The 17461-nt window shown below is 37.6% G+C and overlaps 1 protein-coding gene across 5 annotated transcripts in view; it reads right to left on the bottom strand.

Annotated features, from left to right (window-relative positions):
- The window catches only part of LOC100933293 (zinc finger protein 420), a 36670-nt gene extending 23509 nt beyond the window's left edge, over window positions 1-13161 (bottom strand). For 2 of the 5 annotated variants that reach the window (XM_031960119.1, XM_031960113.1), the window contains exons 1-2: window positions 12942-13160; window positions 8612-9095 (exon numbers count right to left, since the gene is read on the bottom strand). In XM_031960119.1, the coding sequence (XP_031815979.1) occupies window positions 8612-9022 (411 nt within the window). In that variant the 5' untranslated portion in view covers window positions 9023-9095; window positions 12942-13160. Of the gene's footprint in view, window positions 1-8611; window positions 9096-11753; window positions 12643-12941 lie in introns of those variants that run through there. The other 3 variants (XM_031960108.1, XM_031960092.1, XM_031960100.1) reach the window with 3 other exon arrangements.
- Between the last annotated feature and the right edge of the window lie 4300 nt (window positions 13162-17461).

The raw sequence follows: 17461 nt of genomic DNA, 5'->3' as shown, positions 1-17461 counted from the left end.
TAGGTTGGCACAAGAGGTACAAAATCTTGTAAAAGCAAAAAAAATCTCTAAAAACCAAATAGAAGCCAAAGAGTCCATGAGACAAGAAAAATTAAAGTCAAAAGAAAAAGAAAATGTAGGTAGGGTATCTGATAACAAAAACAACTGACCTAGAAAACAGATTAAGGAGAGGGACAAAAGTAAGAATAACTAGATTTGGGAGGATTCTGGGATAAAGTCAGAGTAAGTCAGAAAATTCCAGGCTCTCCAGATTTCCCCCTCAAACAATACAAAATTTTGCCTCAGGGCTAATACAAACCCAGTGAAAAGCAAATAAAACACATCCTTCTTGGGACAATCTGCAAAGACATGAAGACCCCAGGACCAGGGTTTTAACCAGTATGAAGTGTAGACACCTTCAGATTATATCTGCAGAAATAGCCATAGGGAGCCTACAGCCACAACTACAGGAACTTTCACCTGTGGGACAGCCATGAGGAGTTGGGGGGTCTGAATCTGGGAAGACTGAGGGAACATCTGCTGAATAGGAACACCAGGCCCAGTTGTGCTGCAAAGACTCAGCCTATGGACAAAAAGAACCAGCTTACCCAGAGAGTGGGCCAGAAGGTTGCTGGCTACAGGCACTTGCAAGAGGGTGGAGATTTTGATTTGTGATTCCAGGCCAGCGGGGAGACTGAAGTGAATCCAGAGGTACCATTCTCTTCCCCACTCTCACCCCAGGATTAGAGGTATTTACCCTAATAGTCATCTTTTTTAAAAAAAAAAACAAAAAATGAACAGGCAAAGAACTCAACCATAGAAACTTTCTATGGGAATAGGGAAGACCAGGGATCATCTTCAGAGAATGACAGGGAAATTTAAAAACCCTTTTCTACCCCAAAGAGTATTGTTAAATGACTACTTGTCCAGAAAGAATTTACTGAAAAACTCAAAGACTTTAAAAATCACATGAGAGAGTTTGAGGAAAGCTAAAATAAACAAATAAGAGCCATCCAAGAAAAACAAGGAAACTAGAAAATAAGAAAAACTAGAAAAGGAGATACAAAGTCTTAAGGAAGAAAATAATTCCTTGAAAAACAGAATGGGCAAGGGGAAACCAGTGAAGCTAAAAATGGAAAAAAACAGAAAAGAATGTAGAGCATATTAGAAGAAAAACAACAGATCTGGAGAACACATTAAGAAAATATAAAATTGAACTACCTAAACCTATGACCAAAAATACAATATGACACAATAATATAAGAAATAATCAAATTGTCCTAGAGTGACAGAACATGAGGGGAAAATAAAAATAGTAAAAATCCATTGATTAACACCTCAAAGAGATTTTACAAGGAAAACACATAGGAATATTATTGCTAAATTTTTAAACCCCCAGATCAAAGAGAAAATTTTACAAGAAGACAACAAAAACAATTCAAATATGCTGGAGCTACAATTAGAATTGTACAGGATTTATTAGCAGCCACAAAAAAAAAGATTGCAGGACCTGGAATGAGATATACTGGGAATGAAGAGAATTAGACATGTGGCCAAAAATATTATAGAAAGCAAAACTAAGCGTAATATTGAACGAAAAAAATTGGACTTCAACAAACTCACGGATTTTCAGGACTTTGTCACAACCAAATCTGAACTCAATAGAAAATTTAAAGATTAATTTCATCATAAGGGAGGGAAAAGGACTCACATATGCAAAAATGTTTGTAGCAGTTCTTTCTGTGGTAGCAAAGAATTAGAAAATGAGTAGATGCCCATCAATTGGGGAGTGGCTAACCAAGTTTGGTATATAAAGGTAATGGAATATTATTGTTCTATGAAAAATAATGGGCCAGCTGATTTTAAAAATCTAGAAAAATTTACATGAACTGATGCTGAGCAAAACAAACAGGATCAGGAATATATTGTACACAATAACAGCAAAACTGTGTGATGATCATCTATTAAAGGCTTGCTTCTACAGAGGTTCAGTGATCTAAAGCAGTCCCAGACTGGACAGAAAATGTCATCTGTATCCAGAAAAAGAACTAAGGAAACTGAATGTAAATCATCACATGCTTTGTTCAATTCTTTTTTTCTGTTTTTTAAATTTCTCTCTTGGTTTTTCCCCTTTTGCTCTGATTTTTCTCTCCTAATATGATTCATAAAGCAATATGTATTTAAAAAAATAAAATGCAAAAGATTAATTTCAAGGAACTCATCAAGGACAAATTGTTCATGTTTCTTACATGGAAATGTAAGTCATATATGTTTAAGATGTTTAAGACTGACATCAGTAAGTGAGTAGTTCAAAAGAAAGATTGGGGCAGACCTGAATATGATGTGATTCTAAAAAGCAAAACTGTCCAGAAAAAGGTAAAAACAATAATTATGTTATACAGATGAGGTACAGAGAAAGAACTTAGAGGCATTAGAAGGGAGAGGAGGGCTGGTAGTTCTGAAAACCTAATCACATTGGGAATGAGTTCAATAGGGAAAATTTCATTCATATCACGAAAGGTCTAGATCTTTCCAAAATTTATAAAGAAATAAGGGAGAGAGGAAATAGAATAAGGTAGGGTACAGAAGGGCATTTAGATTTACAGAAATGGGATATGGTATGTCTATTAATGGGAATGGGATAAAGAAGGAAAGACAGAGGAAGAAGGCAAGAGAGGGATCCATGGATAGAGAGAGATTAAGTAATAGGCAAGGCAAGTTAAGGAAAGGAATTAAAGTAGAAGAGTTAGCAGGGACAAGAAATAAAAAATATATACACAACCTCTATAACAAGGATCAGAAATATAATTTATTAGAAAAAAAATGTAGGGCTAGTAATCACTGATCTCAGATTAAAATCAAACTTAAAGATTCAATTAAGAGAGAAATCTACTTTATATTTCAGCCCTATTAATATTGATATAAATGCATGTTTATATTATACATAAAATACCTATGCTTAATTGCAGCCTGTTTACATTACATCAAACATATTAATATTGTTTTAGATGCATGTCTACATCTAAATGTGTATGTATGCATGCGGATGTATAATATGTGTATTAGATATATGTATGGGTGTGGGTATGAATATATATGTGTATATGCATATTAAATATACCCAGTCAACTATAACCTGCTTAGGGGAGATGGGAAGATGAAAGGAGGTAAAAAGAATAAAGTAAAAAGTACACTGCAGAGAACAAGGGAATAACATACAAGGAAGCAAAGAAAATTGGATAGTCATGAACATAATCTCTTCTATTATTATAAACACTTTCTTGAAATGGAAATTTATTGTGACATATTTTGAATCCTCCCTGGTGTTCTGCTGGGCAAATTACAATGTTTTATAATTTGTTAAAATTTCTTTTTCTGTCTTTTATTTTTTTTTATTTTGTATTTAGTTTTAAATTTTAAAAAAGAATAATAATTGGTTATCTGAAAGCCATGAACAAAAAAAGAGCCTAGACATCATATTTCACGAAATCGTTAAAGAAAATTGTCCAGATCCCTTAGAAACAGTGGGCAAAGTGGAAACAGAAATCTATTGATCACTTCGTGAAAAAATTCAAAATGAAAACTCCCAGAACATTATAGCCAAAAGCCAAACCTTCTATATAGGTTATAGAAAAAATACTAAAAGTAGGCAGAAAGAATTCAAAATAATAAAGACCTATAGTTACGATCACATACATTTGAGTAGCCACCACTATGAAGAAAAGGAGAATTTTAAATACAATCTTCTAGATGGTAAAGCATGTAGGCTTACAACTAAGAATATCTTACTTAGAAAAAAATAAGTATAATATAAAGAGTAAAAAAATTTTTTTTAATAGATTAGAGCAAAACTTCTTAAACTGTAGGTTATAAATCCATATGGGGAGTTGTGAAATTATGATTATTAGTAAATGTTTGATTTGTATCCTACTTTATATACCTATATATCCAGAGTCACATAAATATCTCTCAGGAGAAAAGAGGTTACAAGTGGAAAAAGTTTATGAAGCCCTGGTTTAGAGAACTTCCAAAACCGTCTGAAGAAAAGATAGCATTCTAGAAAAATTCTGAAGTTCAAACAAAAGCTGAGAGAAATATAAAAAGGTAAACAGGAACAGACAAGGGACAAAATAAGAACAAATTCCTTATAGCCTAACATGATGAAATACACGTGTTTCCTTTGAATGCTGATTATCATCAAGGGTTACAGAGTCTAATTAGAAGAGCAGGAAGTCCATTTTTTATGTCTTGCTGGTCTTAAAAGAAGAATGGAAAGAAAGGAAGGTAGCACACTAAGGGAGAAAGGAAGGTTAGAGAAAACTACTTTATATATTAAGAGTAATAACTGCGAGATAAATATCAGCTATGATTATTATTGGGAAAAAGTCAAAGATGCCTCCAAAATTTGGAGGCTGATGGTCAGAAGAATGCTACCACTGATAGAAATAAAGGTGAGAGCAAAAGCTGCGAGGGAGGCTGAAGTCCCTGAGGGGAAAATATCAGGAGGGACAGAGATGCAGATAGTAAGACTAAAGCCTCAAAACTGCAGGAGAAAAGGAAAGACTAACAGAGAAGGAACTCTACACTTGGTTTTGGTAATTTGATGGAGAACTATCCTTAGGAACACTTGGATTTAAATCCCACCTTTCTGACACTTACCAGCTGTGTGGCTCAGGACACTGTCATGTCAACTCCTCAGGGGTCTAGGCAAAGGTTCCCTAACTTTCTTGGTTCAAGGTGCCTTACTCAGTGTCTCAATAATTTTTTTCAGTGTTTCTAGGCCAAAAGAAATACTCCAAAATTCTTTTTATTAAGTAGTTTGGTCAGAAATTTAAAATATCCTGCAGGGTCTGCTGTACTCTTTAGTCTGCTTCCTGCAAAGACTGGCAACTTTGAATCTAGGCAGCTCTAAATGGCAAAAAAAGGAGCTAACCTACACAGGGAAAAGGAATCCCTTCATCAATGAAATACAAATCTAGTCCCCACCCTTACTGAAAGTAGGAACGTTTCCCTTGGCTAGCAGACACACAGAGGATGTTTTTCACCATTTCATAAGTGTGTTTCAATATGACTGGTTTCCTATTGCAATTTTATGTGTTTTATTTGATATATTTAAAAATATCATTCTGAAAGGGATCCACATGTTTTACCATATTTTCAAAAGTGTTAATTGTGATCTAAGATATTGAGGGATTGAGTGTTTTAAAAAATGAATTTATAGACCACTCATTATCAGGACAAAACGAAAAACAAGACAGGAATCAGACAAGAAAACAAAATATCAAAATTTTCAAATAAGTAGTTAAGATGTGGGCATATTTGAAGGGAGGAATTGTCTACCACATTAGGTCATTCGGACAAAGCTGAGAAAAAAGACTGCTATGTTTTTTCTTTTTCTTTTGGGGGAAGGGGGCAAAAGGGGAAAAAATAAATGCTTGATAAACTTTTAAAATAATGTTTAAATTAAAAAATAAATATGAGATAGATAAAAACCTATTAAAAGCATAAACAATATGGAAAATGAATGCTATCCAGAAGGAGGTTTTCCAAGGAAATCAAATTTGCAACTGAACTAGACAAGTTTAAAACAAATAAAAGAAAGTCCAAATCTTAATGAATTCAGGGTAAAATTACAAAGCGAAACAGCACTTGTATGAAAAACTTTTACTGCAGGAGAGAGTCCAAATAAAGTCAGTTCTATGACAACTAATAACTCTTTGAATCACAAGTAATGTCAAGCCATTTTATATACTTCCAGTACTGTCAAAAGTTAAAATAAGAAACAACATCTCCATTGCCCCCAAATTTCCAGTATTTCCAGAATTCAAACTACAACTCTAGCAGTGTATTCTAGATCATGATTTCCATTGCAAAAGAAATTTCCATATTTCAAAATCAATTTAATTGTGCAATTAAGGAGCTTCTATCTAACCTTCAAATAGAAGTGATTAATCTGCAAACTAATAACTTGCTAAAAGGTGAAATTAAAAAGAATATGATAGAATTCTATAAATACTTTCCAGTGTTCAAAGACTGATATCAATATTTGACAGCATGTATCTGTGTGAAGACATTTTCAAAGATGAAATATGTAAAATCTCATTGTAGAACATCATTAACAGATGAACATTTGCAATGGAGTTTGATAGGCAACACTATTAGGACTCCAATTAAGTGAAATTTAATCTTCCCCCCCATAAAAAGTTCATTCCTCACACATCAGCTGACCAAGATTTAAAAAATTATGAAAAATTTTGAATTTCATCAATAAACAATTTGTTATACGGGTACACATGTAATATTCTCAATTTTGTCTCTCGGCCTGCAAAATCTAAAATATTTACTATTTGGCCTTTTATCAATAAAGTTTGCCAACTTCTGCATTAATCAAGCTTCCTTTCTGAGAAAGCTGAAACTCTTTGAAATGTGGCTAACCTAAAAAACAAGTTAAGGATAGCTAATGTAAGAATCACCATGAAAGTCACGATTTTCAACCAAAACAAAAACAAAACCTTGAATACTATTACATTTTTAGGGAATCATAAATGAAAACTGCCCTGATCCAGCAGAACTTAAAAACAAAGTAAAGACTGAAAAAAATTCATGTACTACTTCTTGAAAAATAAACCAAAAAGAAATCACAGGAAATATCATGGTAAAAAATCCAGAGCTTCCTGGTCAAAGAAAAAATACTGCCAGAAGGAATCAGTTTAAGGACCAAGAAACCACACTGGGATGATACAAGACCAGGCAACATCTTTTATAAATGAGAGATTTTAAAACAAAATATTCCACAAAGCACAAGATATATATTTACAAATAAGAATATAACCTAAAAAGCTGGGCAATAAGTGGTGGGAAGGAAGGGGGAATGTTCTTTTAATGGAAAAGAGAACTGAAAAGCATGTTTTTATTTGATAAAAGATATACATATACACATACACAATAAAATATACACATACACCTATATAATGTATAATACAACGCTAACATTGTATTAGACTGAGAAGACACAAGTGTCCCTTTCAAAACTAAAATGTCTTCAAAGACTGAGTGTTAAATAAGACCAAGAACATAGGAATGGATTAGCTCTTTTCTGAGAGTCTGAAGAGAGAGAAAAGAAGTAACGGTTACGAAACAAAACAAAACATTCATGTAGAAAAGAAGGGCAAAACTTACTATTTCTCATAAACAGGGAATATGACAACACCTAGCACTTTTATATATTGCTTTAAGCACTGCAATGTACTGTATAATTATCTCATTTTATACTCACAACAACCCTAGAAAGCAGGTTAACTCCATTTTATAAATGAAGAAACTGAGGCAAAAAGAGATTACATGTGGGGAGAGTGCAGATCACAAGGAAAAAGGAAAAAAAGAGTTCTCATCAACTGCAGAATGGCTAAACATATTGTAGTCTATGAATGTAATGGAATATTATTGTGCTTTTAAGAAATGACAAAAGAGATGATTTCAGAGAATCCTGGGTAGCTATGAATTGACCTAGAATGGAATTAATTTGAAAAGAAGTTAGCAAGGTCAATCACATAATGGAAAGAACAACCACAAAACAATAGAAAATGAATGTGGCAAAATTACAAAGAATAAGCTTGATTTCAAAGAACTGAAAGAAAACAGCTTGTTTCTTCCCTAAACCTTTGCAGAAATGAAGAGACTGGGATTCAGAGATAGAAATGCTGCATTTCTGGACATGAATAGTATATGGATGTGTTTTACCTGACTATGCTTATTTGTTTTAAGGATTTTTATTTTCCCTGTTCTTTCAATTTTTAAATGGAGGAAAGCAACTAACAGTAATGATGGGGGGAGAAAAGGGGGAAGATATAGCTACAATTTTTTTTTGTTTTAAATGCACAGAGAGGAACAGAAATAGAGTCTGAAATTTTCAATACAAGACCATTTGGGGGTTCTGCTGTGGCAATGAAATAATGGGAACCTTTTGGAATGGACACAGAAGAAAGATCACTCAGAGCATTAGGAAAGGAGGGTTATGGCAGAATGGGGACTCCAGGCCAGTTCCTATGAGGAAGATAAGGGAGAGCAAAGTTTATAGGGAAGATTAAACCAGCTTCAGGTCTGGGAGTGGAAACCCAAATCTTAGGACAGTGAGTACTTTATTTAGAAAAACAAATTTAGTACAACAAAGACTTTCATGAGGCTCTGTTTTCGCCAAGGAAATTGAGTATGTTTCCAGATAATAGTTTGCTGTTGCACTTTTTATTTTACCCAATGCTTTTCTTACAACCCTAGGAAAGTGGTCAAGGTATTTTCCTCCTTCCACATATGAGGAACTGAGGATATCTGTGAAGGAACTGGAACTAGAAATCAAGTCTTTGATTCTGAACTTTGATCCCATTAAGTCTTGTAGGCTTCCTCATTGCTAATGCTACTTGAGATGAGCAATAGCATGGGAACTAAATCAGCTTTCAGTTATGGCATTTTTTGGCAAGAAAGGCAAGAGCCATCATATTCCCAAGGCCTGAGGGCTCAGGCCTTGACAGGAAAACAGATGGTTCCAGATGTGGTGGGCATCAAATAGAGCCATGTACCTCCCTCCCCTCATCTTTCCCCTCCTCTCCCCAGTCATGGACTTAGCTCCCCTTCTCACCTCCCTTTCTTGATCACTGAAGTGACTCTCAAGATCTTTCACAAGAGCCACCGCCTCCTTCCCATTCTCTGGGTGATGAAGCAGAACCCAGGTCCGAAGGTCACCAGGCAGAATGGTTAGGAACTGTTCCAGAACCAATCGCTCCAGAATCTCTTCCTTTGTGTGGATGTCTGGCCTCAGCCACCATCTGGAAAGCTCTTGGAGTCGGACCAGGGCCTCTTGGGGCCCAGAAGTGTCTTGGTAGCGAAGCTGCCTAAAGAGCTGGCGGAAGAGTTCCTGTCCAGAGCTCACATTTTTCTGCAGATGGGATTTCTGTCCCAAGTTATCATCTTTATTCTTCATCAACACATGTTTTCCTGAACCCAAGGTAGTTTTAAACAAAGCCTTCCCTCCTCTGGCAATCATGCTCATTTAACAAGGATGTCTTTCTTTGAAAGGAGGCCAAACCCTCAAAACTTCATTAGGATTGGATTGACAATGTCACCTACAGAGAGAAACATGAGAAATAAGTGAAAGCAAAAAGCTGATCAAATGAGAGAACTAAAACACAGAGCATTGCTACGAAAGGAATACAACATTCAAGACAATCTCCTGCTTCCACTCTCCTCCAACACATAACCCCACCCCTGAAAGTGACAATTGTTTTAGAAAGGAGATATCTCTTTGTCCAGATAATCAAAGTGGTGAGGCGGGAAAAGCAATGGATCAAGAGCCACGAGGAGCTCGGCTTCCCCAGCCACTTACTACCCATGGGACTTTGCACAAATCAATTCACCTCTACCCGCTTTAGTTCCCTCATTTGTAAAATGAACTCTAATCTATAATCTAGTTTTATATTAAATTTTGTATTTTATGACCAGCAGGATGAATACAGAAAGGCCTGGAGAGACTTACATGAACTGATGCTGAGTGAGATGAGCAGAACCAAGAGATCATTATACACTTAAACAACAATATTATATGATGATCAATTCTGATGGACGTAGCTCTCTTCAATAATGAGAGGATCTAAATCAGTTCCAATTGATCAATAATGAATAGAACCAGCTACACCCAGAGAAAGAACACTGGGAAATGGGTGTGGATCACAACATAGCATTTCGACTCTTTCTGTTACTGTTTGTTTACATTTTTGTTTTTTTTCTTCTCAGATTATTTTTACCTTCTTTCTAAATCCGATTTTTCTTGTGTAGCAAGACAACTGTATAGATAGGTATACATATATTAGATTTAACATGTACTTTAACATATTTAACATGTATGGGACTACCTGCCATCTAGGGAGAGGGCCTGTGGAGGGAAGGAGGGGAAAATTTGGAACAGAAGTTTTTGCAAGGGTCAATGTTGAAAATTTACCCATGCATATGTTTTGTCAATAAAAAGCTAAAAATTGTGTATTTTAGTTAGTGAACAGCTTCATTTTAATTTGACAGCAACTAGACCTTTCTAGGTATATTTTTTTGCAAGCACATATCCAGAGCTTCAGCAGAAAAGCCTTATGAGTACAAATGTAATCCAATTCAACAAATATTTTAAAATATCTTTTTATGTGACAAAGTCATCTTCGTGGTAAAAAATTGATAAAGCTAAAGAGTTAGCACAATCCTTACCCTCAAAAACACGCACTCTCATGAAAAGGAAGGCATATAAATGGAAGTAGAATCTTAATCCTTCCATCCAAAACTATATATCTTCTGCCCTTTTTATCTAACTTCCTAGAAAAGGCCATCCATACAGGTAACTTCACTTTCCTCTCAATCTCTTAACCCCCTTATAATGTGGCTTCAGATGATATCATTCCAAGAAATCATTTTCTCCAAGTTATCAATGATCTCTTAGTTGCTAAACTCCATGACCTTTGTTCAATCCTCATTCTTGACTTTTGACATTATTGATCACTGTCTTCTCTTTCATCCAGAAACACTGGTGCAGCTGTATCATGAACATCATGCCTCATCTCCCAGCTCCGGGGCCTTCTCTCCACCTCCAACACTCCTGACTCTTGACCTTCCTCTGGCTTCAAGTCCCCACGAAAATTCCATCTTCTACTTAATATCAGTGCCTTCCTGCTGTTATTTCCTACCTATCCTGTATATAGCTTGATATGTTTGCTTTGTCTCCCCCACGAGTTTGTAACTTTCTGAAGGACAAAAAATCTTTTGCCTCTTTTTTGTATCTACAGCACTTAGCAGTCCCTGGCACATTGGAGGTGCTTAAATAAATGTTTACTTATTGTCTCTCCAATTTTAAAACTAAGCTTTTAATTTGAAAAAGAAGACCCAGAAAATCAGCCATGCAAAATTCTTGGATCATATATATGATAAATGTGTTTCTTTCCAAATAAGCTCATTAGCCAGGTCCACCAGAGATTATCTAAAAATCCTCAGAATTCAATCATAATGTTGAACCTAGACCTTGGAAAGACCATAAAGAAAGTCAAAAATACAGATGGAAGAGATTTAAAGATCCTCTAATCTAAACTCCAATTTCACAAATGGGGAAACCGAGGCCCAGAAATATAAAATGATTTGCCCAAGATGACAAAGCTAGTAAATGGCAGACTAGTCTCAAATGTGGCTATTTTGACTCCAACTCCAGGATTCCTACCACTACCTCCACATTGGGCCCAGTAAAAACAAAACTTTGCTAAGGAAATTCAATTCAATAAACACTTGTAGGGGGCCTACTATGGAGAAGGTGCCATGCTGAGCACTGATATGGAAAAATTCGAAATCTACATTAATTGCTCAATCAAATGTAAATGTAATAAATTATATTTATTATATAATATCACAATACACAGAAATATTTTCTAAGATCCCTAAGATCTCTCTTTTTAGTTTCAAATCTACTAAAGTCTGCAAGCTCCTCCTCTATAACAACTGCTCTCCTGGAAACACAAAACTCATATATCAATTTCCATAACTGCTTTGGAATTCACTTCAAAAGGAAAGTTTTTCTCCAGTTACACTATTGTTGGCAACAAACTCTAAGGAGCCTACTGGCAAACAAGAATGTGGCCTTTTGTGTACCAAGGGAACAGTTCTTTGCTGGGTAATTTATGTTTTCGGGATTACTCTGTTCCGATTTTTCCTCGTCTAGCCTGTTCCACTGATTTACTTTTCTGTTTATTAAACAGTACCAAATTGTCTCCCCAGCGTTCAGCATAGGATTCCGCAAACGGTAACTACTTCGTGTTTTTATTTTCCATTTATCCGAGTCGTTTCGATGATGACTGCTTCATCATACACCGAGGTCTGCACATTTATCTTGTTCCATTACTTATCATGATATTCCATGCGATTTTTAAAAATTGTCACTCTCTGGTTCAACAAAATGTTCCTTTGATAGTCTGGCTGGCCTAGCCCTAACTACAAAAGTTTGCAGCGTTGTACTTATTACACTGACAAAGCTTCGTGGCCGAATGCATCTTAAGCTATTTATACTGGCAAAGCCCAGACCAGATCACGGCATCCTCCGGCTGAAAAGGGGGCGGTGGGGGTGGGGAGGAGGGACGCAGGCCCCCGACCAGACAGGAAGCGCAGCGGCAATTTTTAAGCCTGGGTTAAATAGTCCGTTCTTATGCAACCCCCTGAGAGGCAGGCGCTCACCCTCCCGGGGCTGGGGCTTAACGTTAACGTCGGGCTCTCGCAGCCGCAGCCTCTCACCAGCGCGCCGCCGCCAAGTCACGCTGGCGGCGTGGGTCCAGCGCAGAACCGCGCACCTAAACTCTTAACCGAAAGTGAGACGGAGCGAGCAGAGACTACTTTGGTTCTCTCCTACGCCCGGGGCCTGGCACGTGGAAAGGGGGCAAGCGAATGGATCCCCCGAACCGAGCCTTTCTTCTGGGCCGGAGGGTGTGGGGGGAGCACTGTTATTTACTTAGGGAGAAGCCTCCAGAAACCTTTTTTTTTTTAACTTTCTTAAGTTCTAGCCCGCACTTGACCTTTCAAAGGTCTCGCTTTCCGGCCCACCTGACTCCTCCTGGGGCTATTTTCCTTTCTTTACATCCAAACCCGGGGGGCACAGGGAGGGCGGAGGAGTGGGAGGGAGGAGAAAAGGGAAAGTTGAAGAAAGTGGGGAGGAGTAAAGGGAGGGGGAGGAGGGGGACAGAGAAGGAGAAAGGAAAAAGAAAGTGAAGAAGTTGGACCTAGAGGAGAGAGGAAGAGTGGGGAAGGCAAAGTGAGGAAAGGGAAGGGGACATTGAAAGGGGGCCCCCGCGGAACTCCTCCCCGCCCCCAACTCCGGCCCGGGCCAGGCTGAGCCGGGGGGCGCCTCCCGAGGCCCCCCCACTCTCTCCACCCCTCGCTTCCCCGCCCTCCACACTCACCACGCTTCCCAGACCCCCAAGGCGAGGGTCGCGACTCGGCCACGGAGTCTGGGACCGACGCGAGAAAGCCTCAGGACGCGGGCAGGAGGGGCTGGAAGGGGAAGTGAAAGCGAGCCGGGCGCAGCGAGAGGGCCGCCCCCGGGCCTGGCCCGGCTCCCCCGCCCCGCCCCGCCCGTCCGCGGACCCATTCCCGGGAGGCCGGGGCAGGGCGGGGGAGGAGGGGCCGAGCGGGGCGGGGCGGGGCGGGGGAGGCGGGCCGGCAAGGGCCGTCCGACGGGCCCCACGCCTGCAGGAGCGAAAACTTCCCCGGAGAGTTTGTTTTTGTTTTTGTGACTGCCGGCGAAGCCCCCTCATTTCTTCCTAAGGAGGAGAGAAATTGTACGTAAGTTTGGTTAGTCGTAGTTCCTTTTGCTCGTGCATTAACAGATGCTCACAGATTAATACACTTGCTTCTCAAAAGTTTTTCTAAAACTTCTACACACTTTTGTATTGCGGACACTGAAAAGGAGCCTGTGCCTTTCCTCTATTCTTTATCTCCGATCTATCCCACGTAAGTCATTTTGGGGCATCTGTAAATCGAGCTGGAGAAGGAAATGGCCAACCATTCCAGGGTCTTTGTCAAGAAAACTCCAAACGGCGTCACCAAGAGTCGGACAAGACCGAGAAGGCTTTTTCGGACGGGTCTTTTTCATGTTTGTCTTCCCCATTAAGCTGAGAAACCCTCTAGTGCAGGGACTACTGCACTGTGTTTTATTTACTTAGGGAGAAGCCTCCAGAAACCTTTTTTTTTAACTTTCTTAAGTTCTAGCCCGCACTTGACCTTTGTCTTTGTAGCTTAGCGCATAATATATTTAATAGATATTTATTCAGTAACTGACCATCCAGCTTGGGAAATTCATCAACATCCAAGCTGATACCCTGCTCATCTGGAGACGACCAATCTCTTCCAATGTCACTGACTATACATCGTCTTTAGATGACTTACTCAACTCCTTCACAGGTTTGTCCCCTACATCTGAAGGCAGCAATTTTGAGTATAGAAAGGACCGTCCACAAGCTAAACTACTGCACTCTGGACAAGTAGTTCTCAGAAAAGAGAGTTACACGCTTGAACAAATTAGCCCAAGAAAAACTTTTTTTTTTCTTTTCTTTTTTTTTTTTATTTAATAGCCTTTTATTTACAGGATATATGCATGGGTAACTTTACAGCATTAACAATTGCCAAACCTCTTGTTCCAATTTTTCACCTCTTACCCCCCCCACCCCCTCCCCTAGATGGCAGGATGACCAGTAGATGTTAAATATATTAAAATATAAATTAGATACACAATAAGTATACATGACCAAAACGTTATTTTGCTGTACAAAAAGAATCAGACTCTGAAATATTGTACAATTAGCTTGTGAAGGAAATCAAAAATGCAGGTGGGCATAAATATAGGGATTGGGAATTCAATGTAATGGTTTTTAGTCATCTCCCAGAGTTCTTTTCCAAGAAAAACTTTTAAAATTGATTTTATTATGAACTTGACAATCATTAACCAAGGACAGGAAAGAGAACACATATGAAACCGTGAATCTATCAGAGATTTTTTTAAAAAGCATATGTCAAATTTAACCTTATATTGTCCTTCTTGTATACATCTCTTCTGAAATTCTTTCTTTTCTCTTCTATGTGTTTTTTCCCCCAATGTCTTGCTGCTGGCTTTTTCTTTTTTCTTTTCCTCTATCTTTATTCTATGAGCAAAGCAGAACTGTAGTACCATAAAAGAAACACGAAATGCACAAATTTAGAGACATCTCCATTCCAGATATTTATATGTACTATTTGTGTCTAACCTGTGGTAGAGCCTTTCAAGCTCATCTTGGTCTGTTCAGTTACAGTTGGACACACTGTACCTTGAACCCAACATAGTGATGTCATTTTGGTCCTCTTCCAGCACAAAGGACGATAATTATATTTTTACTTCACTACTACTATTCCCATTTTCCCTCCCCAAATAAATGTTCTCCCTTATAATAAGCAAAACATTTGTTTGCATATCGTGTTAGTAATATGTAAAAATGTCCAGCTCAATACAGTCCTTCACCTTTCCACCAATAGGAAGGAAACATGCTTCATCATCAATCTGAAGTCATAATTGGTCATCAGATTGATCACACACATTCATTAAATCTTTCACATTTCTTGTCTTGTACAATATGAGTCAGTGGACAAATTGTTTTTCTGATCCTACTCATTTTATGGTATAACTTCCAGGTCTTCCCAGCTTTCTCTGAATTCATCCATTTTTGTTATTTCTTACAACACTATACTATTTCATTACATCACATTCTTTAATTTGGTTAGCCACTCCCCAAACAATGAGTATTCTCTTTTTCAATAACTTGCTATCAAAAAGGGGGGGGAGGTGTTATGAATATTTTTGTGTGGGGACCCCTTTCCCTCTGTATTTGACTCCTTTAAATGGAGTATAAAACCAGTAGTGGTATGATTTGGTCAAAGGTTATGCATAAATTAGTGACTTTCAGGCTATAATTCCAAATCATCTTCTAGAATGATTGAATCTGCTCTGATAAATTTTAAAAAAACTCTTGAAGATGGAGAGAACTTTCCAATAAGATCACATTGTCAAAAAGCACAATTTTTTTTCCCCACCTTATGAACAAAAGTGATGCAGAATCAAATACAGTTCCTCACACAGATACTGATGCTTATATCAGCAGAAAACTTACAAACCCAGAGGCTTGTGTACATCCAGAATGCAGCCAAGGTGCCAAGAACTACATTCACACTCCAAACAGCAGATCTGAGATTTAGTTATCTGTAAAATTTATCTTTATAAAATTCATTCTTCAGTGAATCTCACTAGAAATGTGCATGGATTCGACTTGTGGTTTTGTGCCCACAATTTAGTGGCATGGGGGTAATAATTACCACATAACTATTCAGAAACATTCATTTAGAGAGCATTAGCTGCTAAGTTAAGTGCTTGGGAATGAATGGGTAGCTCACCTTTTCAATCCTGGGAATTAGCCTCATGCAGCTGAAATACCTCTGCCTTTTAGAATTCCTGGCTTAACTGAAATCTCAGCCCTAGCACTTCAGCACCAAGCCTTTTCAAACGCTTCCCTGCCCCCAACTCCTAGATCTTCCCTCTCAGCTGGTGCCTCAGCCCCAGGACCTGCTCCAAGAATTACTCAGAACTCAGATAAATGGACTTTCAGCTTCTTTAAAGGGCTTGAGCTCACTTTCCAGCCAGTAAACAACCATACAGCCTACTCCCAATTTCAAATTCCCTTTTAGGTATCATTTTCCTCCAGCAAAATGTAAGTTCTTTGGGAGCAGAGACTGTTTATATACCTCCGGTGCCTGACATATAATGTGTCTACTAAATGGTTCATATCTCCTTGTATCACTAAGAAAAGGATTCTTAACCTGGGATTCAGGAATAAATTTCAAGGGAACTATGAATTTGAATAGAGGAAAATGACATCTTAATTTTTTTATTTAATTTCTAACTGAAATGAAGCATTTCCTTCAATTATGATTTTTAAAAATCACTTAAATCATTTTTAAAATGGTTAAAACCATTACAAAATGATTTAAAATTATTTTTTTAAAAAAAACATTTAAAACCATTATTTTGAAAAAGGGTTCATAAGCTTCACCAAATTTCCAATGGGTCCACGACATAAAGGTTAACCCCTGATCTAAAGTTACCTTGAATCTATAAAGAGATCTGTGTGTCTGTGTCTGTCTCGTCACACACACACACACACAACACACTGGTAACTGTAGTTGAGGCTTAAGGAGGATATAGTTGTTGGATTAGAAAAGCACTAGATAGCTACTTTGCCCTCTGGGTCTTTTAGGAAAAGTGACATTAACCTTCACTGCTCTAAAGAGAAAGGAAGTATACAGCCTTTTAAAAGTATTTCTAAAGAGAACAAAGAGGGAAAGAATTGCCACAGGCCACTGCCTCCACAAAAGTGACTCCAGATTTCTACTTCTTAAAACCTTTTTCCAACAGAATTCTGCTAATCCATTCAGTTTCAAATATTCCTTTTAGTCCCAATTCATTTAATCTATTCTCTGCTATAGAGAAGCCTATATAATACATATCAATAATAATAATAACTTTCTGGGTTTCTTTTGATGCCATAGATAAAATTAGACAATTAGAAAAATAATCTTTTTATGTTTAATCCATCATAGCTTCTCACCAAGTTTCCCATAAGCAAATGAAATATATACAGACTATTAATGAATTAGGTTGATTACAGTATATTTTATTATTGGCTTTACAGACTAAGTAAACAGTAGTATAAAACAGAGTATAAAGAAACTGATGCAGCTCTTTTTTGTAGTGACAAAGAAATGGAAACTGAGTGAATGACCATCAGCTGGGAAATGGCTGAATAATTTATACTATATTAATGTTATGGAATATTATTGTTCTATAAGAAACGATCAGCAGGATGATTTCAGAAAGGCCTGGAGAAACTTATATGAACCG

Source organism: Sarcophilus harrisii, chromosome 1 (assembly GCF_902635505.1).
Source record: "Sarcophilus harrisii chromosome 1, mSarHar1.11, whole genome shotgun sequence".
In the NCBI taxonomy this organism is placed as follows: domain Eukaryota; kingdom Metazoa; phylum Chordata; class Mammalia; order Dasyuromorphia; family Dasyuridae; genus Sarcophilus; species Sarcophilus harrisii.
This window is presented reverse-complemented; position numbering and strand designations above follow the sequence as displayed.